Source organism: Pyrgilauda ruficollis, unplaced genomic scaffold (genome assembly GCF_017590135.1).
Source record: "Pyrgilauda ruficollis isolate IOZ18807 unplaced genomic scaffold, ASM1759013v1 scaffold17, whole genome shotgun sequence".
NCBI classification, from domain to species: domain Eukaryota; kingdom Metazoa; phylum Chordata; class Aves; order Passeriformes; family Passeridae; genus Pyrgilauda; species Pyrgilauda ruficollis.
In genome coordinates this window covers 10267602-10293941 of record NW_024515875.1, presented here as the reverse complement: position 1 = coordinate 10293941, position 26340 = coordinate 10267602, and the positions used below count along the sequence as shown (strand labels likewise).

The window sequence follows — 26340 nt, the reverse complement described above, 5'->3', positions numbered from 1 at the left end:
GTGAGGCCGCCTGGACCCACGCGAGCCCCTGGCAACAGAAGGCTGGCTCAGATCCCGCTGCTGCCAAGGGGCGAGACGGCTCCAGCCGCCGCTCTCTGGCGAGAGGGCCCGGGCAGCGGGGGAGACACGTCCCGCAGGGTGGCTCCCCGCACGGGCTGGAGTGTCACCGCTCGGGCTGGCGTGTCACCGCTCGGCTGTCCAGGAGTGGAGGCTCCGGTGCTGCCGCGGTCCCCGCTCCCCTGCGTGGTGGGGGCTGCTCGCTGCCTCCCCCGCTGCGGGGAGGGGTGCGGGGAGAGCTGCACACGCCAGCGGGAGGCGAGGTGCCCGTGGGGGACAGGAGACCTGCCAGCTGGCGGCCAGGCACGCTGCAGCCTGCGGGCAGGGAAATCTGTGGTCTCCAGGGTAGGGGGCAGCCCCGTACTGCTAGAAGCGGCCTTCCCGTGGGAAACGGGGCCGAAGTGACTCGAGGGTGAGGTGGTGGGATCTGTCGTGACTGTTCAAACCCCTTATTTTTAAAAGGGAAGAAATGCGGGGGGAGGAGGAAGAAGAGACAGAAATGAGATGCTGACACTGAGGAGTCGCAGGGAGACATCAACAATCGGTGCCTATAGACCACATCAAAGCACTGCAGAGCAACAATGAAATGCCTTGAAATACTTCTTAATGCAATGTTTGCATTGGGCAAGTCCACAGATGACGCCGAATTTGCAATCTCAAGAGAAAGAAAGCTGCAGATGAGGTTTAACCAACATTTCTCTGAAACCCGACTATAGAGGGAAAAGAGAGGAAGGGAGAGGGAGAGATTTTTATAATCCTGAAAGGCAAGAGGAGAAACCACATCAACGCAAAGTGAGTAAAATGCGGCAGGGCAGGATTACTAAGGCACAGGGGGATCTTAACAAATAGACCAATATACCACAAAACATCTGTAAAGAAGAAAACTTCCAGTCAGGATTGGTACGGAGGCACTTTTGACTCAGAGGCTATTGCTCTGCTATTTTAGAAGAGGCAATACTTGTTCCCCCTGGAGCCCCCGTTCCCCTGGCGATACGGGGGCACACACAACCTGAGTTTTGTCCCGATAGCTGGAGAGCTTTTCCGGGCACGGATGGTGAAGAAGGAAAACGGGCGCGAATGTGTGTGCTGGCAAGGAGAAAGCCTCTGGGTTCCGGTCAGTCTCTGCCAAACAAGCAGTCACACTCAGATGAGCGCTTAATTGCTATTGTGTTTTTGTTTTCCAAAGGCAGAACTCCTATTCCCTGAGCGCGGCTGCAGTGTGGCACAGGCTGGCTTTGTCTGGTTGCTGTGCGGCCGCTCTCGTCATGCCGGCCCCGCCTGACTGCAGCCCAAAGCCAGCAGTACCTATTTAGCCTCCTGCCACCCACGCACGGGAGAATGGTTGGATGCCGGCGGCTGAACACCCCTCTGCCCTGCAGCGAGCCTCTCCCTCGCTGACTGCTCCTTCCCGAGGAGATGAAGCCCCGATCTATGCTGGACTGTCAGATCCCGCTCTCAATTTGCTTCGTCCTTCCCCCGTGGGGGAGATGCTGTCCCCTCTGAATTTGGCTCTCCCACCTCACCCGCTGGCCGGCCGTGCCAGGCGAGACCCGGCACTCTTTTCCTAAGCCGGAGCCCGTCGCAGCTGAGCTTCCCGTGCTGTTTTCACACAGAACCTCCCGGTTGCTGCGCCCACGCCGGGCAGCCTCGGGAAGTGCTGCCGGGGCTGCCTGCCCTGGGTCCGGCTGGCCGGGCCGCTCCCCTCTTCCCTGCTGCGGAGATGTCCCCGCGGTTCTGTCCCCGCGGTTCGCAGCTGGCTGCTGCCCACCGCCCGCCCCAAAATATTGTTCTGCGGGAGCCTGAAAGGCGGCATTGCGGCCCTCGGGCTCCTCCTCCGAGTATGCCACACGCTGCTTCTTGACCCGGGGCGACTCCGTGCCCGCAGCGACAGGGGCCGAGCCCAGAGCAGGGAGAGAGGCCCTGCGGCGGGGGAAGCACCGCACACTGCCGGGCTCGCTGCTGCGGGATCCTGTCTCCCCGGGGCATGGAGAGAGAAGATAATTTCACTTATAGAATCACGATAGAACGTGACCTCGACAGGAATGCGGCCGCCACCGAGACGGGAGCGGGGGGATATCTGTAGGTTTCTGCGGCTTTGCGGGGAATTAGCGGGATGAGCTGTGGGGAGCCGAGAAAGCTGCGCTGAGGGAGAGATAAAGGTTCAGCTGGGTATCCCACGGCGTAATCACTCGTTGCGCACTGTTCGATTCCAAGGTTTCTATCTTCCAGGCAGGAGAAATCCCTGCGAGGTGTGCAGCTCACACGGGCGGGAAAAAAAAAAAAAAAAAAAAAAAAAAAAAAAAAAAAAAAAAAAGAAAACCATATAAACCACATACACCTCCTGGGACACAGACACAGAAGAAGTTCCTCCCGCCAGCCCAAAATTTCTACCTGAGAGAGCCCAGTCCCCGGCAGCTTTCTGGTTACTAGAAACTAATAAAAACAGTATTAGAAGCTAATAAAATCTTGCTTAATAATAAATCTGGGTGAATTCCGGGCGCGGGGCAAGAGCGGGAGAGGTTTGGGATGCAAAAAGAGGGCACGGGTCTGGGTCTGGTGGCTCATGACCACTTTCGAGGGTCTTGGAGCGGCGTGTCTGGCGTGCCTGGCTCACAGCAGCCGAGTTTCACGTGGGTCAAAATAAGGCGTGTTTGAAGTTCCCGGGTTGTGCCACGAACGTATCTCGTGAGGAGGCCGGGATCCACTCTCCTGCTTCTGTAGTGGTGCCTAGCGTCCATAGCACTGTTTTCCATAGTGGGAGGATTTCATCCGGCGGCCACAGATCTTTTGAATAGTCCCATTAAAATCTGCTTCGTTTTAGGTTCGACCCTAAACGGGATTGTTTACGGTATAACACATCATGTATGAGGTAGGGGAGCGCAGAGACGTCTCTTGGTTCAAAGAGCCGTGCCTTGAAGAGGAAAAAAAAAATCCCTCATATTTATTTTTTTGACCCAACACACATTGAAATACTGTGTGCATTCCTGCTTTCCTCCCTGAAAAGCGAGCTTTGGATCCCGTCTCGGTAACAAGGGGCCGGTTGTCCGCCTGCAGCGCCCCGTATGAGAACTATTGTGAGCAAGACCCGCAGCGTTTTCTGGGGAACGCCATTTTTTAGGCGTGTATGAGCCTTGGGGACAAGAGCGGGACAAGGGGCGGCGTGGCTGGGTCCTGCCCGGAGCCGGGGGAGGTTAAAGCACCCTTGGCTTCTCCTTCTCCTCCTCCCCGGCGGCAGCTCAGGCTGGGACGGCTGCAAGGTACCATGGGCCCTGCAGATCTCTCTCCACTGATCGCACTCAGTCCTGTGGGTTTGGGAGCCGAGGGTTGCATTTGGGCTGGGAAAAGAAGCCAACCAAAAAGGAAGCAAATCCCCAAACGTCAACTCCCTTGAACGATCCTGAATTATAACAGCAGCAATTATCTGTGAAGAAGCAGCTCTTCAACGCTCCTCTGTGTAAAAGCTGTTTGCTACCAGATTTAAACTGATTTCTTTTACTTTTCCGATGGAAAAGTAGCCAGGCTCCCTGCAGAGAACAGTCACCTTTCAGACTAAAATCTCCCTGCCGAGAGTCACGCGTGGGCTGCCCCTTGCCTGATCCTAGCCCGGCTTTCTCGGTGCTCCTCGTGGGGTGATAAGGGAGGCGGACACATCCCGATCTGGGGTCGGAGCTATAGGAGCGCTGAGCCACGGCAGAGCTGAGCCCCTCGGCCTCCTGGGGATGCTTGACCGGAGACCTTCCCGAGACCAACTCTAGTGCCCTGACTCTGACAGTGGATCTGGTTAAAGTTCTTATCCTGGAGTTTGTCTAGATACAGCCTCGCTGCCGGCTTTCACCCGCTCCTCCCGAGGTCTCCTAACCCTCTAGAACTCGGAAATTCCTTCAGGGTGGTTTATGTATTGGGGGAAGAACCCCAAAATCAGCAAACAAACAAACAAACAATCCAACCCAGACGTATGAAACGCTTTGAAATCTCTCTCGGTCCCTTCTGGCCGGCTAACACCACTCCAGAGTCCACCTGCAAACTGGAGCAGGAAGAAGGAGGCCCCGAGGAAACCTCAGCGACCCAGTGCAGATGAGGCCGGGGGAGCGCGCAGGGTGGCAGCGGAGCCCAGGAGCCCCTGTGCACTTTCTGCTCGGCACCAGCACCCCGTGTGAGCGACTTCGGCTGGCTTTGCCACCTCTTCTCGGGGGTGTGAGTGTGTGTGTGTGTGTGCAAATAAGGTTGTCAAGAGGGTAGTGTGGCGGGTGACATGGCTGATTGGACACCTCTGTTCTGCATGGAGCCTAGCGGTGCACAATTTTTTGGGCTTTTTTGTTTTTGTTTTTGGTTTTTTTTTTGGGGGGGGGGAGGTGGTCAGCTCTGCTTTCGGTGGTGTTGCCAACCTCTGCCCTCCTTGGAGCTGCCTCCTGCCTCTCGCCATCTTTTTTTTTTTTTTTTTTTTGGGGGGGGGGGGGGGTGGTGGTGGTCAGCTCTGCTTTCCGGTGGTGTTACCAATCTCTGCCCTCCTTGCAGCTGCCTCCTGCCTCTCGCCATCCGAGAGCTGCAGCCACGAGGATTCATTCACCTGTCAGCAGAGACCTCAGCACAAGGCAGGGAGAAAATCTGCAGAAGAGGGAGGAAAAATAAATATCTTACAAAAAAAAGCGGGCGGCAGGAGCAGCCGGAGCCGGGATTGGGTCCGGGCCGCCCGTGGGTGTGAAGCCGAGTGTCCCGGGCGGGCGCGCCCCCAGGCTGTGCCCGGCGGCCGCGGCGCGCAGGGAGCGTGGGGCAGCGCAGCCCGCCCGCGTGTGTCTGCGGGTTTCACGCAAGCAGACAGAGCTGAAAGCGGCAGAAACTCCGCGAAAGCGGGTCTCTAGTCTGCAAATGAAGAGACAGATCATCTAGTCCCCCGCTTATCGTTCCGGGTTGTTCTGAAGTTTGGCGTGGTAAATACGAAATGCATGGCTTTTAATCCTGCCTGTGTTGTCCCAAGTCAGTAACTGAGAAGGCAGAAGGGTCTCTAGCCGCGACTTTGGTCTTTGTTTTTTGCGAGGGGAACCTGCTTTGTGTGAATTATTCATCATAATTGCCTATTTCCAAGCAGCTCGGTGGGGAGGCTCCGAAATGCAGTCAGGTCTGACTGGTGCCTGGAGAAAAGTGACGCCCGGAGCCGGTGGAAGTTCAGGGACAATTTTAAGTTCCCGATTCTCCTCCCCACCGGGAACACTGGGGCCGGCATGGGGATGAATATGGGGGGAGGCCCGGGGACAAGGGGTATTTTGTTGCCTTAAGCCCTTACGGAAACGTGCCGATGCGTTTCTGCTCTGCCTGGTCTCCTTCTGCCACCCTTAAAACAGGAGAGACAAAAATAATATATGCGCCGAAACAAACAGGGGAGAAGTCCTGGTAAAATGGAGGGAAAGTAGTGGCTGTTTTTTATAGTCCAAGTGTATAATCGGATTTTTTTTCCCTGTCCTGATAGAAAGCAGATAAATTTAGGAAGGGAGAGCTAAGAGAATAATTACAGGGTGAAGGTAGTTAAATTTTATTTCGAGTCCCAAAGGCAAAACCTGACATTTTATTGCAAACATCTGGAAGGCTTAAGAGACTGGCATGGTGTTTGTTTAAACACTAATAGAGATTTTTATTCTGTAAAACACAAACAAAGCCCATTTAAAAACACTTGAGACTGTAAATATTTTGCGGTGGTTCAATTCTCAAAGCCTGAGAAAACCGGGGGAAGGGGAGGGGGAACGAATCGACAGCATAATAGGGGTATAATTATGAATTAGTTAATATACGCAACAATACCGTTTGTGCAGACCATAAAAATAAATTGCAAGCGTATTTTTTCCCCCAGTCACAATAACTGACCCCAGCACGGGAACATCACCTCGCTCGTTTTTCCAAGCGGCGACTTGTGCTTGCTTTAAACTTGCCTCTTTCTAGAGAGCCAGACTCGAAATCCTCAATCCTCTAAAAGATAATCGGCGCTGGGTTAAAGCCCAGTAAATCGCTCGCTCACCTTATAGACAGCCTGGTTTTAACGTTGTTTTCAATTACTAACTTTTTAAAAAAGAGAAATAACAATAAATCCACGGTCTAGGTCTGGGGAAACCTGCGGAAAGTTTTTTCTTGCTGTGGAGAAGGGTTTGAAAGTGGCCCAGCCCCTGCAAACAGCACATCTGGACAGCACTCCCGCCCAGCAGCCGGCTCCCCTTATTTCTCTTTTTTCCCCAAATATTTCCATATATAAACAAATATTTTTCAGGCTCGCTCTGCGACAACTGGAAAGCAGAAATGAATGATTTCTTTATAAACCCCGAGGCCTGGCCCTGCGACCCTTGCTCCTGCCACTTTATTCCAGGGAGCAGTTTCCTGGATTTAATGGGAGCTACCCCTGCGAGTAAGAGTCTGGAATAAAGACCAGGCAAAGGGACGCATTCATCTGTGGCTGCCGGGGGTCGGAGTCGGATCTGAATCCAGATTAAGGCCAGGCCTCGGGTAGACTCGAGTTTACCCCGCTCGCCGCGGGGAGAGGGGACCGCGGCCTCGGTGCCGCTGCGGCTGAGAGGAGCCCCGCGGTCCGGGTGCGGGCGGCGCAGCGCGTTTTGCTCAGTCAGGTCTTAATGCAAAGACTCATCCGAAATCCCATCCCCCGGCTCGGGGAGAGGGGGTTTCCTCTGGGTGAGCTTTCTCAGCGCAGGGGGCAGCGAGCCCTGCGAGGGGGCAGCGTTGGCTCTCTGTCCCCCCCGCCCCCCTCATCCCTCCCCTTTCCCCCGGCACATCCAGTGGGGCCGCAAGGTCGCCGCAGGGTCTGCGCTCTCTCTCCGCTCGCACGGCGCAGCAGCAGTGCCTTTGTGTTTGCCGCTTTCGCACGGGCACAGGGAGGGCGAGCAGTCCTGAACCTCCCGGGCACCAGGACAGGGCCAGGGAGGAGGGAGAGGAGCAGTCGTCGGGGCCGGGAATCCCCGCGGTTCCGGGAGCGGTGTCCGGGAGCGCGGGGAGCTGCTCTCCCGCCCCTGGCAAAAGGGTCTGCTCCCTGGGGTTTGACAATTAGGGTCCGTGTGGGCTTGGGAAGCGCGCTGTGTCTCCTGTCGGTGCTGCAGAGGCTGTGCTCGGCTGCCAGAGCCGGGCGCGGAGCGCTCCCACACCTCAGCTCGCATATTTCGGGTGGCACAGGAGAGAGCCCCAGGGTAAGAGACCCAAAAGGGGTCGAGGCTGCTTGAAACCAGTAAAACTACACTTACTCCTCTGAAAAACGTACTTCTGAGTTCTTACATCAGTTCCCAAAATTCGCTTAAATCTCTCTGCCTTTCCAGCACCATTTATTTTCACTAAAACGCTATAAATAATCCACCGTTTTCTTGGGCTCTTTTGCTAAAATCTCCCTCCAGCTTCTTTGAAAGCCTTCCTCGGTGCCTGCATCTCAGACAAGTGTTTCCGAGGCTTTCGGAAAGAGGGAAAAAATTGTTTTGATGGGTTTTTTGGGAGATTTTTTTTTTTTTTTGAGACATTCCTTCGCCTGGGAAAAGACACACAGCTGGGGGACCCGCTGGAAACACGTGTGCCGTACTCCGAGTCCCCGCTCCGCTGTCGCGTTCCTCCAAGCCCCTGCCTCGGTCGCTCCCTTCTTGTTGCTACTCCTGCCCGGCACGGCTCCCCGCGGGAGTGCCAGGGTGGGGAATACACGACACCCATCCCGTGTGGCAGCGTCGCTGTGCCGGTCGCTGAGCCCGCGGAGAGTGACCTGTCAAGGAGGTGTACTGGAGGGGAGGGGAAAGGAGCGACGGGGAGGGGGATCAGGGCTGTAGGGCGGGTGATGGAGACCTACAAAACCTGCTCCTCGGCCTAGATAACAGGGTTTAGCCGGGATTTCCGAAGAAATGGATTCTTTCCCGTTTTTCTTCTGAAATCCGTTTCCGCGCGTGGGAACCCCGGCGGGCTGTTGTCAGCCGGCGCTTTAGGCCGGGGAGAGCGGGCTGAAGGGCTCGGCCATCCCGCGCTGAAGTGGGCACCATGGATTCACTCGGAGCAAAAGAAAGTGTCTTTTCCCCCTGCGTTTCCCTTTCACTTGTTTCCAGCCCCATAGGAAAAAAAATCGTCTATGAAAAACCTGCCCTAAGCAGCCCTGCACCTTCGGGGAGCAGCTGAGAAACAACCGACAAAAATAATCCCTTCCTGAAAATTCGTGTGTCTCCTTGCCCGCTTTTCCACCGCGGCTCGGTCCAGGCTAATCCCCTCTCGCACTTTATAATTATTTATATTTTATTTTGAACTTATGTAGAATTAACCCCCCGCGGCTTTCCCCGCTGTATTTTCCGTGTACAGAGTTTCGCTTGACTTCACCTATTTTTCCGGGGTCCCACCAGCTAATGAAAACACACGCTTCTGTCACTTTCTCAAAAGCCGCCCTTGCCGCTTTTCACTGCGAGCCCCCCCGCGCCACGCGTGACCGAGGGGCGTGGGAGCAGCTGCGGACCCGCCTCAGCCGGGCGGATGTCAGGGCAGAGCGAACAAGAGAGCAGAAATAAAATGCTGAATATTATCCAGGCAACCAGCCGGGATATGTACCTAGCGGCTTTGTTTTCGCTGTAGCTAGAGTGATAAAAAGAAGCGGGAAAGGGAAAAAAAAATTTTTTTATCTAGATAAAAATCCCTTCCCAAAGAGAAGGCGCTCCCCATGCCCGGGTGTGTCTGGGTCTCCCTGCCAGCCCACGCCGCCCGCTCAGCCCCGCCGCTCCACGGACACGCATCGTTTTGAAGTGAAATCTCAGCCCCCTCGAGACGTTGCTTCTGCTTCTGCCAAACACCGATTCCGCCGGCAAGGGCAAGTAATTCATGGTATAAATGAAGTTTTAAAAACGCCCCGTCATCCGGCGCCGCTGGGTGGTAAAGCACCTCTCGGGTACTTTGCGTGGGGATTAGCCAGCAGCAGCGTTTGGGAAACCTGGGTGCGGCGGAGAGAAGTGCGGGAGTTGTTACCTCTCTGTGTTTAGAGTTATGGGTTTCCTACTGGCTCCCCGTTCTTCAAACAGTTAATTCTCCCGGCCGGTGTTCCAGGACTCAGATGGCCAAAATTCCTCTCCCTCAAGCCCGAGTCTCCCTCCCCTCCCTATTGGGTCGCAGCTTTTGGGTCTCTCCCGAGCTCTCCCTCCTATTGGCCGGGGACATTTTTTTTTCCTTTTTTTTTTTTTTTTTTTTTTTTTTTTTTTTTTTTTTTTTTTTTTTTTTTTTTTTTTTTTTTTTTTTCCCTGACAGGCGCACGCAGCCTGCCTAACTCTTGGAGGAAAAAAAAAAAAAATCCCAGAAGTTTGGATCAATCAGAGAGAGACAGAAGGAAAGGGGAGAAGAAAAAAAAAAAAAAAAGAAATCCAGCCTGCAGCCCCTCTGAGCAAGTGCTGGGACCTGGGCTGAGCACACCCTCCTGGCTCTGCCTGCGGAGTATCTGCAGCCTCATGTAGTGCCTTCAGGAGACTGAGGGCTGGTTCTTCTGGGGGTGCAGCTGGGGAGGGGTGGGGGGGGGAGAAAGAGGCAAGAGGCTCTGCCTCTGGTCCCCGAGCTGTGCGCTCCCAGCCACTGGTCGCTCCTCTGCCCAAGGGTCTGGGCTGGGGGATAAGATGAGTGAGAGGCGAAGATCGGCGGTGGCCCTCAGCTCCCGAGCGCACGCTTTCTCGGTAGAAGCCTTGATCGGGACAAATAAAAAGAGGAAACTGCGAGACTGGGAGGACAAGGGGCTGGATTTGTCCATGGAAAGCCTCAGCCCCAATGGCCAGCTGGGGGACAATGAAGACCCGACTCAGTGCCTGGACCTCAACCCTGGTTAGTGCGACTCCTTTCTCTTCGGGACCCCCCCTCCTGCCCCGCTCCCTCCCAGATTCTCGCCCTGAGTCCTGTCGGGAGCTGCCCGCCGGGCAGCGCGTCCCGGAAAACATTCGAGACTGGGAGTACAGAAAAAAAGAAGCGGGAATTTTGCGGAGATTTCTTTTCTTTTTTTTTTTTTTTTTCCCTTTGTTTTTTTTTTTTGGTTTTTTTTTTTTTGGTTGTTGTTTGTTTGATTGGGTTTTTTTTTTTTCTTTTCAGTTTACGGGAACTTTCTCTTACTCGCTGTGTCTCTTTTCCCCCCCACATAGCTCCATGATCTCCCGCGAGGGACGGCGTGTCCCCTTCTGCTTCCTTTTTAACCCTCTCTCCTTCTACTCCCTCCGTGTCCGCCGATCGTGGTAGTCCTTCCCGGGTGTCTCGGGACGCGCTTTTCGTTTTGCCCCAGTTTCCCGATCCCCGATGGTGGAGTTGCCGGGTGGGTCGGGGGCAAAGGAGTGGGGTGCGAGATGCACCCTTCTCCTCTTTTCCGCCCCCCGCGTACTCCCCGCGGAAACAGCGGCGCCCAAGCGGAGGTTTCGGTGTAGGAGGAGGATGTGGGCATCCAGGATCAGAGCTGCCCCGGGACGAGGGTCGCCGGCTCTTCGGAGCAATGGAGACCCGCTGTGTGCTCCCGCAGCTCGGGATCCTTCTCCGGGACCGGACCCGCTGGGTTCCGGCCGGCGCGGCCTCGCTGCTCTCCCGGGACGGAGCGCACAAGGCGCGGCGGAAGCGCGGGGGGACGCGGAGGGGGACCGATCCTCTCCGGAGGGAAATCGCTCCCGGCAGGGAAAAAGACCTCAGCGGGCAAGGGGCACTGCGAGGAGTCCAGCGCCGCTGCCGAGCCTGGCTGCTCCCAGGAGCGCGGAGCAGCGCCGGGCCCGCGGCCCCGAGGCCGGCGGGACGGGGTCAGGGCAGAGGGAGCGCGACGCTTCCCTCCTGGTGTCCGTACTTTTGACTTTAAACTCTCGTTTGTTTATTTCTGCTTAAAAGGCACCCGGTAGCTCGCAGCTCTTATTTGGCTCTAGCCAGACCCTCGGTCTCCTCTTGTCCCCCCGGCCGCTCCTCTCCGGCCTTAAACGACGGCTCCGCAAACGCAGCCGCGGACCCGCGACGATCCCGAGGGTGGAATCGCGCTGGGCCTCGCTCCCCGAGCTGTCCCCGCGCCCTTCTCGCCGTCCCCACGCCCCGCTCCCCAGGGCCTTAACAAGGGACGGAGGGAGCGGCCCCGCTCTCACAGTTATAGTGGGGGGAGAAAGCGAATTTTAGGTAATTTCTCTTTGCTTTTAGTGTTCGGACGGGGCAAAAAGGTCAAACGATTTCTTTGCGCAGGCCTACGAAAAAGGGCAGAAATATCCTCCACTCCTGCCAAGTCCATTCCCCTGCACTTGGAACACCTTTTAAATTTCGTTTTTATTTATTTTGCGTGACGTTCCCTGAGCTATCAATTAGCATAATCCAAACCAATAAAACAAAAACAAAAGGAGGCGAAAAAAAAAGAGAAAGAATTTTAGATCGAGGTATCAAAAATATTTGCTGTAAAAAATAATATTTAAAGTGTTTTTGAAGGGAGCCAAAGACCATGAAGACCTCGCCCCTCTACGCCCTCAAGGAACCGCATTTCAATTTGCTTTTAACAGCAGCAGCCTTTCCCGGTGCGGATCCTGAGAAGTAGGTAAAATTTGCTGCCAGTGTCTTCTCTCTCAGCGGAGGGACGGGCATAAAGGAGAGGGGACAGCAGCGATCAACCGGTCAAAAAAATAGCCTAGGGCTTCAGAGGCTTACCCGTTCAAAAGAATAAATACGCGATCTTAGACAAAAAACCGCTTTCTAATAACAGAGTGTATCTGTGCATCAGTATTTTTTTCTCTTATTTCTTTTTTTAAACTGTTTTTCTTTTTCTTTCTCTTTTTTTTTAAGAACCTTTTTTTCATAAATTTTTAGCCGCAATGGGTTATGTTCTTATACAGTCTGAAAGTTTAATTTGACTAGTTCTCCATTAATTCGAATTGGAAAATTGGAAAACTCTCCATGCGCCAGATTGGAGAGCGGGAGAGAATGGCTGCTAGTTCCTGAAACCTCAGAAAGTAAACGTGGTGTTTTTCATAAAGAAAAGGAAATCAAGAACAGTTTGAGAAATCATTTTTAGGAGGTTGATAGACTTTAAATAAAGTCCGCGACTGTAATTTGCACAGTCACTTCATTAAAGCTAATTCCTCCGCGGTGTACTTTTGCTGCTGGGTGAAAATTGATTAGCGGCTCTATAATGACCACCAAATTCCATCTTTACAAGACCTAATTAAGAACAAACTTTACACCTAACGTATTTTATACTTGCCAAATCTCCAGCGATATAGAAAAAAAAATTAGAAAAGGGAATTTTTATAGAGTCCCAAAGGTTCAACACTCAAAGCCGCTGCCCCCGAGTAGCGACGGGCTGTTCCTTCTGCTGCTGCTACGGGGGTGCTTGCGGAGAGGCCGCAAGTCGTACAGTACGCGCTGGGAAATTATGTCTTGATTTTCGTGGGATAACCTAAATCGGTCTAGCCCCCTTTACCGATCTTTTCGCCTAAATTGCCTCCATTTCAGCGTCGGAGGGTCTGAAAACTACTCAGTGCGGGGAGCTAAACGCGGCCACAAATAGAGTAAGGCTTCGCTCTTCTTTTCCCAGACCTTTTGCGTGCAAAAGGCGGGTATGAAGATTTCTCTCCCAAGAGAGAAACGTCCTCCGGCAGGGGTGAGGGGAGGGGGCGGCGGAGCGGCCCCGCTTCAGCCCCCGCGTGGGTGCGGAGCTGTGCGGGACGTGCACAGACCGCAGCCTTCGGGAGTGCCCGGGAGGCAGTGCGGCTTGTTTCCCCGTTTTGGCGGAATCCCTGACCCCTTACGTGCCATCTTGCAGCCGTGCCCAAACTCTGCGGCGACGATATTGGCGAGACCGAGTCTCCCCGAGAGACCTGCCCTCCCTCCGGGGCCGCATCTTCCCGGGAGAAGCGAGGTGACAGGCTGGGAGGTGCCGGGTCGGGCTGTGGCGTGGGCGAAGGTGAGAAAAGCAATCGGACAAACCCCTCAGGTTTGTAAGGAACATCTCCCGAGCATCCGAGTTATTTATGCCTCAGCCACGAATTTTGTGGCCAGAGTTAATGTGCTTTTTTTTTTACGAGACTCATTTAAAAGAGGGATAAACCTGGATTTTAACCATGTGCGGGTTCAACCACGAAGTTGTGAAAAGGAATTCGGGATTACAGCGGCTCTCACCTTCTCTTTCCCACCCCGTGCGCTCGGGAGCATCGAGCGCGGGGCCGCGGCCGGGCCGGGGGAGGCAGAGCTCGCCCAGGGCTCCGGGAAGCCTCTCCCGCTGCTCCCCCGCCGCCCACGGCCCCGCATCCTCCCCCGGCACTCAGTTCTCGCAGCCGACAGGCCAAAGGAGGAGGAGGAGGAGGGTGGCGGGACGCCCCTGCGTCCCCTTGGCAGGTTCGGTTTCAGAGGGCAGCAAAACAATGGGCTCGGGTGTCTTCTGGGTATTTATAGATTTAACCTGAGCAGCGGAAAGGTCACGGGGGCCCCAGGCGTTGCCTCCCCTGATGAATATATTGTTTACCGTCCTTTACGGCCGTGGCACTCCTCGGCCCGTCCCTTCGCCACCCAAGGGCGCGGGGACAGACCGAGGGCACTCCTTTCCATGTCGAAAGTTTAAGACTTAAAAATTTTTTTTTTTTTTTTGGAGAATGTGGGTGGTAACGTGTTTCCGTGGACGCGTTTGTCTTCACAAAAATACGGCTGCTCCTTCAGGCGGTCAGGGTCTCCGCACGGCGAAACGCGCACAGGCGCTTCAGAGGAGAACAAAACTCTGCGGCGGCTAAACAGACAGACTTTTTGGGCTTTGGGACCGTCCTTTTCCTCGCGAACAAACACACAAATCATTTTGTAAACGAATTTTTACTGCCAGTTCAGTCTTTGTAGCACACGTCCATCCCATCGATATTTTTGGTTGCTTATATTAAAAGTGCACCTACCGGTTAAAAAACCCCCAAATCACCCGAAAACAAACAAACAACCCCCAAACAACAAATCAAACAAAAGAAAACAAGGCATTTTTGACAGCTTAATTATTCGTTCCTTGTGTTTGTCTGAATCTACACTGGCGAACTACTGCGAGCCTCTGCAAAGACAGTAAAAACACGGCGCGCATTTAAAGATCCACAATGTGTTTATTACATGTGCTTATCCGTAAGATTAAGATCCGGGAGCTTGACAAAGCCTTCAGTGGCTGACAAGAGTAAACCCCGCAGCTCTTTTAGCGCGGTGTGTTGCTCTCCTGTGTCTCCCGGGAGGTTGCATCCATGTCCATCGATGGAGGAGGTTGCCCCGCTCCGCCGCAGGGTTCCTGCTCCTCCTTGCCCACGGGCAAGCCCCCTCCGCCGTCGGGGGTGCGGGAGCCACGCAGCCCGCCCACCCTCCGGAGAGGTAAAGAGATTTTAAGAGCAGGAGAACATGCGATTGACTGACCCTTCTACTTCCTTTTTTTTAATTTTATTTTTTTTTAATACCCTTGCTTCTGAATGCTTATATTGATGAAGTCCGTTCTTCGAGCAGCGGCTGTTAGGGCCGTGAAGAGGGAGTGACTTAACTCGGTTTCTCACTTCAGCTTTTGTGCGAGTGCTCGGTGGATGGGGCTACGATTTCAAGAGCTGGCAGAGCAATTTTTCTCGTCTCTTTCCCCAGGTAGAGCACACTGGCGTACCTTGTCCTTTGCATGTTCCTTGAGGCTCGTAGACGAGTGTCAGCTTTACCTTGCCTTGGGACAGGGCGTTATTGATGAGAAGTCTTTCTAACGAATTTGTGTGTGACTGGGATTGTATGAATTCATTCCACCTGTTGGATCATCCGTTTGCCTCTTTAAGACGGGATGTGGAGCTCAGACCCCTTGCTCCCTGGTGTACACGATGGAAGGAAATGCGAAAATCTGCCCCCCTAATACCTCTGTTCCCCCATACCCCAGCAGCAGAGTTAATGCTCTCGTCTTTCCCAGAGGAGACAATTGCAGGAGGCAGATGGAGTTGTCCAGATGAGAGCCAGGAGACCCGAGCCCTGTGGGAGCTCGGGAAAAGGTTCTCTTAGTCAAGTTCATACACCTCTGACCTTGGAGCCTGAGGAGACAGAGAGTGGGAAGGATTTGTTCCTGCGGTAATATGTGCCTTACTGAACTGGGGAACTCCTGCTGCTGGGTTTGTGGAACTCCTCCTGCAGAGAGGTGAATTACTCACACTGTATTAAGAGGGCAGGTAACAGAATAATAGAGGCAAACCTTAAAGAACAGCAGAGTGTTGGGAAAAGGGCAGTGTGTCAAGCAATTTCTTCCTTTCTTTTATATTTATTTTAAGGCTGCAGCATTTTTTACACAGGTTTATTCCATCTGCTGGTAAGGGGAAAGCTGCTGTTTCAAAAGATGTTTCTTGTCTTCGACAAGAACTTTGGGAGAATCCAAAAAGCTTCTGTTACAAGCAAAAGTCAAGTAATTCCTTACGAACCATCAATCACTTCTCCCTCCTCCCATTTGGGACTGAGCACTTATATCAAATATCAGCCCAGCTAGCCTCTCCTCAGGCAGAAGTGTCCTGCTTTATCCGTATCTGTCTTTAAGGAAAACTGATGCTTTTCTCAGATGGAAAAGCTGAAAGATGCCTTCCAAGAACACTGCATTCAGGAAAGAGCATTTACATTGTTTTACAACACAGTCTGTGCCATTTGAGTCACTTCTATTCACACAGATCACTGTTCCTTTTGTAATCCGTTGGATTCCTGAATGAATCTTTGCTTGCAGTCTTAGGTCTTCAAAGACCAACATTTATTATTTTTTTTCTGCCTTCTGTTCTAGATTAATAAAGTTACAATTGTTTAAATAATGCACTAAAACCAGTCTGAAAGTATTGAAAAAATTCCTGACTATACTGAGACATGATCAGATGGCATTTACATTGTCCTTTTTTGTAAAATTAGTAAAATCCGTTCAGGTGTGATTTAAGTCACCCCAAGTGTCTATATTGAGATCTGTAGTTTACATTGGTGATGTAAAATCAAATTCAGTGAAAGAAACTTTAATTTTCTAAACCTGACAATGTTTCAGAGATCAACAGAGTTTCCCAGAGAGGCTGAGCGTGCTAGCGCCCGTTGATGGAATTTCAGGATTTTGTGCTAACTCTTAGCTCTCTGACATCCTCTTAAATAGTGCAATTACTTGGTAGTAATGGGATTGCGTCTTCTGTTTAAATCCTGACAGAAAAGGCATCGTGGGTATGCAGACACGTGGGCAGTGTCTGTCTGTCTGGGCGCTGTGTGGCTCCTTTGGGAAGAGCAGCAGTGGGCACCTGGGTGCAGGGGAAATGCAGGCAAGTCAGATCTTCGCAGTTCCCCAGCTCCTAATCCTGTCCAGAGCAGCTCTGCATAGCAGGACATTGAAAGGCTTTGCTTCTACAGCTTTTTATTCGAACTACAGTTTCCTCAGATAGAGGGTACTGTGCAGAAATGCTGAACCATTTTTTTTCAGAGGTGAAAAAAGCCCAAAGGTGTAGCTTTCTGCTGCTTATTTCCAGTATCGTTGAAAATAGGCTATGATTGCAACATTTACACCTGCGAAACATCTGCTGTCTCAAAATACAACCCCATTGCATTTCCTGTGTTAAAAGCTGTAGTGTGCTCTGGTGAGAAGTGCTAGGGAGAGATAATATCGTGGTATGGTAAAATTAAATTGAAATATCTTTGAAAGCACATTGAGAATTCTTGAAACTGAGAAGAAATGTGCGCCAATTGAAATTCTAGTAGCAATTTGCATCCTGGGGGCATCTTTTAATTGCATATTCTTCAAGGTCAGAAAACAATGAATCAGTAAATCAATCCCAGAAGTGATAAAAGCACTTGTTACAGTAATATTTACAGTAATATTTTCATATACCCTTTGCTCAATTGAGCTATCGGTCTGAGAGTGTTGTGAAGAGGGTGAAAGGGTAGTCTGGGTCAGTGGGCTGTCCACTGTTTGCAGTGTGTTTGCAAATGCAGCTTGCAGCTGTCAGAGGGGAGGATTCACCTAGGGAGTGGCTTGGGGAGGCACTCACTGATTCACAGCAACGGAGGAAGTCCAAGGAGGATTTTCATTTTGGGACTCAGCAGGGAAAAAAGTGAAGATGGTGAGGATTCACTTAGATTTAGCTCACTAAAAGCTTTTAAAACAATTTTTATTTTATGGAGAATCAGGAAAACTTAGGGTTTAGCCAGTCTTTAAGTATTTACTTTTGTAGCGTCAAACTACCTGATGTTTTTAAGTTGTGCAGCCATTTTAGAAATAGATCCCAAGCCTCCTTGTTTTGATTAATTAAAAAGTAGTTTTAAAATAGATCACAGAATGAATTAGCAAATAAAGACTATTTATAATAAATAAGAGTATTTATATAATACTCAAATCAAGCATTTGAACACTCAAAACTGCTTCCCATTTTTTTCTTTTTCTAGAAATCAAAGCTCTTTGGTAAATTATGTAGAATTTAATGAAGTTTTCATTTATTCTAAGCTGGATTTTCTTAGTTAGTTATATTTATGAAATTAAAAAAGAAGTTCAGCTAAACTCTTGCACGATAGAACTCAGTCCCTGTCATAGTGGATGGCTTCACTTCACTGCCCCTGCACCTGCTCATTCTTCTAAAGGCTTTTGCTTTTTGGGAAAGAAATCTTCCAGTATTGTTGAATGGACATTTCCAACTATGTTCACATGTGTAGCTTTTGGAAAGGAGCTTGGGAAGCAATTATTGCAAACCACCTTTGAAAGAACCAATTTAGAGTTTCTAAAGAGTACTTAACCAACTGGTTAAAAGCTGACACAAATCATATTAATAATCAGCACATTTATATGAATGCAGCCACAGCAAAAATTGTTTTAAAATCAGTGGGCCAGGGCACACAGAATAGTTATGAATGACTTAACAGTTCTTTGACTTCGCTCAGGGCTGGATGCACTCTTGGCTAACACTGACATTTTTCCATGACCAATGAATTAACAAACCCGAGCTTCAGCTTTTAGGAGCTTCAGGAAATAGAGAACTCCCTGATCAGAAATCTCCCCCAAAACCAAGGAGAAAATTGAAGACATTGAAATGCCTTTGCTTTTAATAAGAGTGAAGAACTGTGCATCATAGACTTCTTAAGAAGCTGCACTAGTAATAGCAATATCCCTAAGTAAGATATCAGAAGTGCTGCTTTCTCATGGCACCAGCATCTGCGTGGATGCCTATGCAGAGAAAATATTTGCATGTTGTAACAATTAGAAATGCGTGGTGCATATGATGTGTAGGTCAGGGAAGCTTTAAAAATAGGTTCTTGTTCTACCCCTGAAATGCCTGTAAATCAGTTCTGTAAGTCTGAGTTTAGTGAGGAAGAAGGAAGCTTCTTGGGAATAGATGGAGATTCACAGACAGATTTTTTATTTTTCACCTAATCCCCACGCTGGATTTTCCTCAATCTTGCTCTAAGGATCCTATTGAAAGGTCAATTATTAAATGTTCATAGGTGCTATTGTAAACACATTTAATGACTTTTACAAGAATCACTTTCTTTGATGAAGAAATTATCCTGGTTCTACCCTGTCAGCACCCTCTTTCAGCTTTGCATTTTGCACAGAAATAATGCAAATGAATTTTAATTGTGGTTTAAGCAGCCTTTCTCACCAGGGTGAAAAAACAGTGGAAGAAGACCTTATTCCCTCTCAGACTTAATGGGAACATTCCCACTGTCTTTTTTAAAAGCAAACTTTAGCCTTCAGGTTGTGCTGGACTCTGCTGCCGCCTTGACTTGTAATTAAATACCATGCAAGAACTGGGATTGGCAGTACTAAATCTTTAGCTGACGTATCCTAGCGTGAAGGCTGTGTGGAAGCACTGCTAAAGGAGGGCCTGATTCTTTGACATGCCAAGTATCTGCACTTCAAAGGATTATATGGTGCTGATTTTCAAGGGTGCAACTTCTGTGACCTTATTTTCAGTGGTGTTAAGAATGTGTAATTGCCATGGAGATCTTAACCTCTCCCTTGATTTCTGCTCTGAGACACCCTAAACAGGCTGTGATAGCCAGAAAGTAGGGTCCTACTCAGTGCAATAGTTGGGATTGGAATAATTTTGGGGGGATTATCCTTTTTCTTCTGTTTCAATACCTTGTCAGTCTATAGGAGTTAAATAGTCATGACAGTGAGGTCAATACCTGGGTGATCATTTTATGCTATAGCTGGATCATGTTTGCTCTTCAGATTTAGTGCAAATGGCTGATAGCATGAAAACAATCAGGTAGGATCAGCTGCAGTTTCTGGATTGTGCCTGTCTTTGCAATTTCTAAGTGCTCCTGCCATTTAGTTGTGTAATAAAATAATACAGTGCTCCATACAAGGCAACGAGGCTGTTATTTTCTACACTGAAGAGTTATTTTTTTCTTCATAAAGCTTAATCTTTTTTATGCCAGAAGATTGTAGCAAGCTATGAAAATACTGAATTCAGCCCATGGCTGTGGGTGCTTAATGGTTTTTATTTTGCTCTGGAATTTAAAAGATAAATAGAAGATTTATTATCGTAGGATTTAGAGGTTTCCTGTGCCAAGCTCTTTGGAGCAAATAAAAAAAAAAAAGTCTTCATTTACCATCAAACAAGCCTAGCAAAGTCTCTATGTGCCTAGTGCCAAGGCAGTCACATTATTCACTCCAAGGCTTGGGGTGTTACCACATAGGCTGTAACATCACAGCGCTGTTACGCAGGTCCAGCAACGCTGACGGAGCGGCAGAAAGCCCACACTGCCTCATTAGAGACTCCTTGGATTAAACTCTACAGTGCAATTCTGTTTACTCCATCACTCAGGAAATTGTGCCTGAGCTGGGGAAAGGGAGGGCAGCTGTGGAAGTGCCTAGCAGTGTGCTGTTACAGAAATGGACAATAATTAATAGCTTTTGTGAAAATATTTTACGGCTGTAAAATGCAACTTCAGGAAAAAAAAAAAAAAAAAGCCACCTCAGTCTGCTTCTCAGAATGAAAGATTCAATAGTGAATTGGCTGGTTAGTAAGGCTATTTGCTCAAGTTACATTAAGGTGCTGAGCATCATTTATCCAGGGTAATGCTGGAATAATTGATTTAGAAAAAAATGAAAAGAGATTGGATTGAATACATACAGGGCACATAAGAAAGTAATCCAGTATGGTCACAGACTTCCACAGAAATGCAGTTCAGCCCCAAAGGGGGATGGAAAATGTCTGGGGCATTTTTTGCCTCTGTTCTGTTGCAGTGCTAGATGCCCTACTCCTGGTTGTGCTCTCAAACATCTGCAGGACTGGAATGTCCACAGGCTTCTGTAGGTGCTGACTTGTCCTCGGGCTGAGAAATGATAGAAAAGCAGCAAATCAAGAAGAATAGTGATGTGGCTTAGCTGGATGAGGACTGGGTGTCGTGAATCCTTCTGAGGGGCTCACTTGGCTGGGACAAGGGATGCAATGCACCAGGGAATGAAGTGAGTCACCACTGTGTTCACGTCGAGTCACCCTATCCTCCTGGGAACGAAATGGTGGTGAAATCAGAAGAGATGAGTTAACAGTGGCAAAGGACAGAAAACCAGAAAACTGATAGAAAACCAGAGAGGGATCACTGTTGGGAAGGACGAGGAGAATGAGGTGGGAAAGGGAGCAGTTCAGGGCTTCATTTCCTACCCACCAGCTGCTCTCAGCGTGAGAAGGAATTAGAAACTATTTTCAGGCTTTCTCCCTGCATCTGGGTACCTTCCTGTGTTGTTTTTATTTTTTTTTTTCCAGAATAATGAATAGCATGGCTCCTATACATGAAATATACTATTCATAATGGTTTCTGAAGACAACTTAGGGCATTATATGAGTAAATGTAATAATTTGGTGTACTTTAGATAGGTGAGAGAGAGGAAAGGGAAGACCTCTCAGTTAAGCAGAAGCTTTCATGAAAAAGAGCAGGGTTTCTTCCCATGGTCTTTGTTCCTCCATGGTTTAATGCCATTAAATTAGGAATTTCAGGAAAAATTAAAAAGACTTCTAGAAGAAGTATTTTCTCTTATAGTCAGCTCAATAGGATTTTTTAGAATAATATTTAAAATCCTGTTTGCAACTTTGGCTACTTTATTCATGTCTTTGGTCTTTTTATAATCAGTAGATGTTACACATGGAGTTCAGTCTATTTTATTGTGCAGTTGCATTGGCTGAACATTATGGATTTTCATTGAATATAAACATAATATATTTAATAGTATTAATATAGTATCAATATCAATAAATATGATTAATGTTATTAATATTAATAGTATCAATAACAAAATAATAACTATTACTATCATTAATAAAATATTAACAACTAAATATTAATAGTATTAATAACGAAATATTATTAATATTAATACTAATACTATTAATATTACTAAATAGTATTAATATTTAAATTATCAAAAGTTTTAAAATTATACAGAAGTTTTTTATGTGCCATGGAGACTATGTTAGACATTATTGCACTGAGTGTAGTTATTTATTCCATAGATATACCTAGAGGCAATTTCTAATTGCTAATTAAATTACACATAGCACATTTCTGATTGTTAAGGTCATAATTAAACTCAATTTATAATAATCAAGTACTTCAGATAATTTAGTCTTCTCCCTCTACTCCAAATTTGTACTCTTTATATTGTTTATTTGTGTGTTTTCCTGGGGACATGGCTGGAAGGAGGAGGCACCAGCTTTTCTGCACAGCAACAAAAGTTTTTTGAAATGCCATCCTGGCTAAGACCCCCGAGCTTAAATGAAGAATTATATATAGTAGCAAAGTTTTCTTGTTGCAATTATTTGCAGTTGAATGAGAATATGTGTTTGTGAACTGACCCTCAATCATTTTATTTGTGAATATTCAAAGAATTACTGAGTATTCATGAGGGTGCTTGACAGTCATGAATTAAAATATAAGTAATTATGTCTCAGAGAGTTGCTATTTGCTGTACCACTTACAATGATGTTTGCTGTGCAGACAAATGGGAAGAAAAAGCTTATTATTATGATCATCTAATGAAGCGTATAATATTTATTTTGCATTTTTTTCCTGAAAAACAAGCATTTCTTTTTCAGTCTTCTCCCCCCCCACCCCGCTCCATTTCTGTTTCCTTTTTTTCTTTATTCCACATTCACAGCTGTATTATTTTTGACCTGAGTCGTGACTTTTCTCCCGTAAGGGAAGGTGTGTGCCCAGCTCTGCTCCTGCAGCAGGAGCTGATTCATTGTCAGCGCGCACTTTGGTGACTCCTGGGGACAGCCCAGTGCTGTCCTCTGCTCACGTTTAACAGCCCAGCAGAGCATCAGCTCACAGCCAGGGCCTCAGGACACTGCAGCTGTACACAGAGCAGTATTTTGAAGGTGTTGCTGGTCAGTCGCCCTCCTCTCATGGGACAGCACTCACAGCAGCTCTTCCCACTGGGGTTGGCTGAACTCCTTTCCCACGTACGCACTAAGATGCACAGAGCAGTATTTTGAAGGTGTTGCTGGTCAGTCGCCCTCCTTTCATGGGACAACACTCACAGCAGCTTTTCCCACTGGGGCTGGCTAACTCCTTTCCCACGTACACACTAAGATGTGATCTTCATTGCATGTGCCAGAATTGCCTCCTTGAGCACAGCAGGTGAAACACTCCTATCTGTTCCCTGGTATCTCTGTCATAAGGGGACTTCGAGCAGGAGTTGTCATTATTTTACTTGCGGTCTGAGTTTGATGTGATTTAATAATAAATTCAAAAGAATGGTCAATGATATTTGAGTAGGAAATCAAATCTCAGTACAGGGGAAACACTAAATGAAGAATGAAGAAATAAGAAAAGTAGTTTTGTGAAATAGAACAGAGGCCATGAGGTTTTTGGGGTTTTTTTCAGTGCACAATGAATTACAGGCGAGATATCCATTTATAAAGGGACATTTTGTGCAAAAAAGCCCCAGAAATTCCTGAACTATGTTTCTTCTTTGTCTAAGATATTGTGGAAAAGCCCCTTTACTTTTATGTATCTTAACAGCAAACAGGGGAATAGAAAGCAGTAATTTCTCATTTGTGAGGGCAGAGGAATCTGAAGCTGGAGGCCTAGTTTGTAGCAATTAAACATATCAGGATTCACAGTTCAAATTGTTGTCTCAAAATGCATCCTGATTTAATAAGGAAAGGACAAAAATAAGTCAGTGATTGAGTTCCTTGAAAAAGGGATTTGCCAAACTGGAGATCGAACATTTTTCTTTTCTTCAATTACATTTTGACTACCCCCACACAGATAAAAAAAAGTTGGTTTTTTATGAGGACGTGACTTTCAAAAGTTATTATAAAATATTTGTTTGTTTGCTTTTCTTCAGAAGAGTCTTTAGATACTTATTTGGGGCCAAATTCAACAACCAACTGAGAACTCTAGCCCATCCATTTTCTGCATTTAAACAAAAGCATAACAGTGACAATGGCTTATACTTTAATATTCCCCATTTTTGGTGAATGTAGTTCTCCCTCTTTTTTTTTTTTTGCTTTTGTTCTAGGATTTTTTTTTAAGAACTGAGGATTTTTGTTTTCAGTGAAGACATTCCTGCTACTCTTACCAACACAGAAAAAGTGACTGTTTAATATTGGACAGAGTTTGAATCCCATTTTACTTGCTATATACTTTCTCCACATCATGTGCATGTCTCCCCCTCTCTAGACAGATCTATGATCTGTACATGTATATATTATATATAATTTAAAGTATTGTTTAATAGATATAATACAAATTCCATATAATTACTAGTATTTTTGGTATGGTTTTTGTACACGAATGTAGCATAATCTTTTTTTTAGGGACATTACAACACTGTATTTAAACATTTAATGTATCTTAGGTATTTTAGAAATACCACTCTTCTCCATTTCCATTTTGGACTTACTTTTTTATGGCAAGAAGTGTTAGATACTAGTGCTACATTTGATGGCTAAAACCTCTCTTGTGCTTGCAAGAGAGATTTCATGCATTTGGTAGTGAAAGCTACTTTCATTTTACAATGGAATTTTCAAACATGTTTTTGTGTAGAGCAGCAAAAAAAGGCCTTGTTTTTTAATGGGAGAAGCATTGTTTTATGTATAGATTTGTCCAATTCAATTTGCAGCAAGTGGGTGACGTTCAGGACTTGAAGGTAGAACTGCAGATAAATTTTCCAGCAGATAAATTTGTGGCAGCACGGGTTTCCCTCCAGGCAAAAGTGGACGTGAAATCTTCTTTTAAGGGACAATTCAAAAAATTCGCAGTGTTAAACAGAAGTGCAAAAAACTCTCTTAATGAGAGACAGATTGCCAGCGTTTGCCTGAGATTATCACTCTGCTAAACTGAAGCAGAGCAGCCGAAATTCCTGCATCATTTACATCCCATGAGCAAGGCAAGAGCAAAAGCTGGAGGAAAAATATTTGATAATGTGCGAGCAAACAGCTGTGAGGAAGAAAAACTGCACTTTCAGTCACTGAATCTCTTGGCAAATGAAAACATCAGCTTAGTCAATGCCAAATGAAGCAAGCCCTGGGCTGTGCCATGCCATAAATCCTTAAAGGGACACTCTCTACTTGGATTTAAAAAAAAAGATCAGTTCTGATGTCCTCCAGTTTCTTTTCCTTTCAAATGCTCTGTCTATGCACTTAAAAAGTGTATAAAACTTTAATTTCTGCTCATGGGATCTTTCCCTTTCTTGTGTTTGCAAAGGTGGTTTCTGTTAGCCTGCTTCCTCCTTGCTATCTGAGGCCCTGATCCTGCCAAAATGTATTCATGTCCTTTATTGCAGTGGGTCTCCCATCCAGATCCCTGCCAGCAGGAAAGGTGAGCTCACATTTATGTGTTTGTAGGAGCAGCGCCTAATTGTAGGGGAAATGGAAACGGCACAGAGTTTTGTCTGTGGCACAAAATAAGCAATAGAGACTATGGAGTAAAGTATATTTCTTTAATACTTCAATTATAGACGTGCTAGATGTGATGTGTAACTTTAGTAAGGGACAGTCCCTTCAGAGAGGAATATAATATTTCACCTATAAGTATATAGTTTTAAGCAGAAATATCTATTAAAATAGTACATATTGAAATTATTTCAGTTGTGAGGTGAGGAATCAGGCTCTTTATTTTCATCCTATATTTTCATTTCAATGTGAAACTGTCAAGTCCTTTTGTTGCTTTCCATGGAACTCCAGTGGGACTTTGATTTTATTTCCCTCATGCAAGGTCTTGTTTTGTACATTTGGCAGTTCTGATGCTGGAATTTTAGGTAAGTCCATTCAGAAATTGCAGTACTTATTAAACCACCTTGTATGGTGTCAACAGAAGACAGAATGTTGAACAAAATTAAATTTTGACCCCTTATATGGCCTTATTCAGAAAAATAGTCTCACTGAAGTCCCTGGGAGCTGCAAAATACATGCGATGCAATTCCGGCATTTACTTGAACCTAAGAGCCTAAATTGCATTTGAAAATGTGTGTGTGGGGAAAAAAGTGTGCTCAAACTATTTACATGCTTTGAAAGGTATATAAAATTTTAAAGTATGGTAATGGCATGCACAATCATAATTGAGAAATGTAGCCTAGCCATAACAGGCTGCCTTCACCTTGTGCTAGAGGTGGCTGAGACAGACTGCAAAGCTGCTGTCCTCTCACAGAGCGTGGCAAAGTCACTGCTGTTAGCCCCAGCATGAGGAGTGGGAGTGATAGAGCATTGAGCTGTTTGGTGAGAAATGATCTTACTTTCTTTCTTTTTTTCTGGCTAACAACCTGTGGTAAAATTTGGGCAAAGGTGTTTTGCTGTTACTCAGTTTTCGGACTTCAGTTGCAGGAAAGTTATGTAGAAGAGAGGTAATCTTTATTTCTTGCTCTGATCTCTTGCATGCCGGCACAGCTATTTTAATGAAAGCTGTTTGCAGAGCACAGGTGAGATGGCATTATTTCCATATTGTAAAATGAAATATGAGCCAGCACATATCAGCATTTCAGGAAGATTTCATAAGCATTTTCCACCCCAAAACCCTAGTTTTGCTCTTCCCCATGGCCCCGAACTCTTGAAGACTTCTAAAGGGTGTTTCTGTGAAAGAAACAAGCCTCTTGCCAGCAGCTGGACAAATGATTTGCATCATGTTCTGATGTCACCAGAAATGTTAGTTCTTCCTACCCCTTCCCCAATGACTCTATCCTGTTGTTTACCAACATTTTCAGCTCCCATGCATTTCCCTGAACATCTCACAATGTCCCAGGTGCAGGCGAAAGTTTTTCTCCATCTGGCTCCTGTCTGAGGATGTTCTCCTGGGCTCAGCACACAGAGCAAGTAGTCAAGAGAGACTCTTCAGTGAAAGTGCTAATTTGTTATGATTTTCACAAAACATAGTATCGTA

At 47.5% G+C, this 26340-nt stretch overlaps 1 protein-coding gene across 1 annotated transcript in view; it reads left to right on the top strand.

The window, feature by feature from the left end:
* The first annotated feature begins 9395 nt into the window (after positions 1–9395).
* Positions 9396–26340, top strand: part of TBX15 (T-box transcription factor 15) — a 90770-nt gene continuing 73825 nt past the window's right edge. Inside the window, exon 1 of the mRNA XM_041463889.1 lies at positions 9396–9861. Within this exon, the coding sequence (XP_041319823.1) occupies positions 9660–9861 (202 nt within the window). The 5' untranslated portion in view covers positions 9396–9659. The remainder of the gene's footprint in view (positions 9862–26340) is intronic.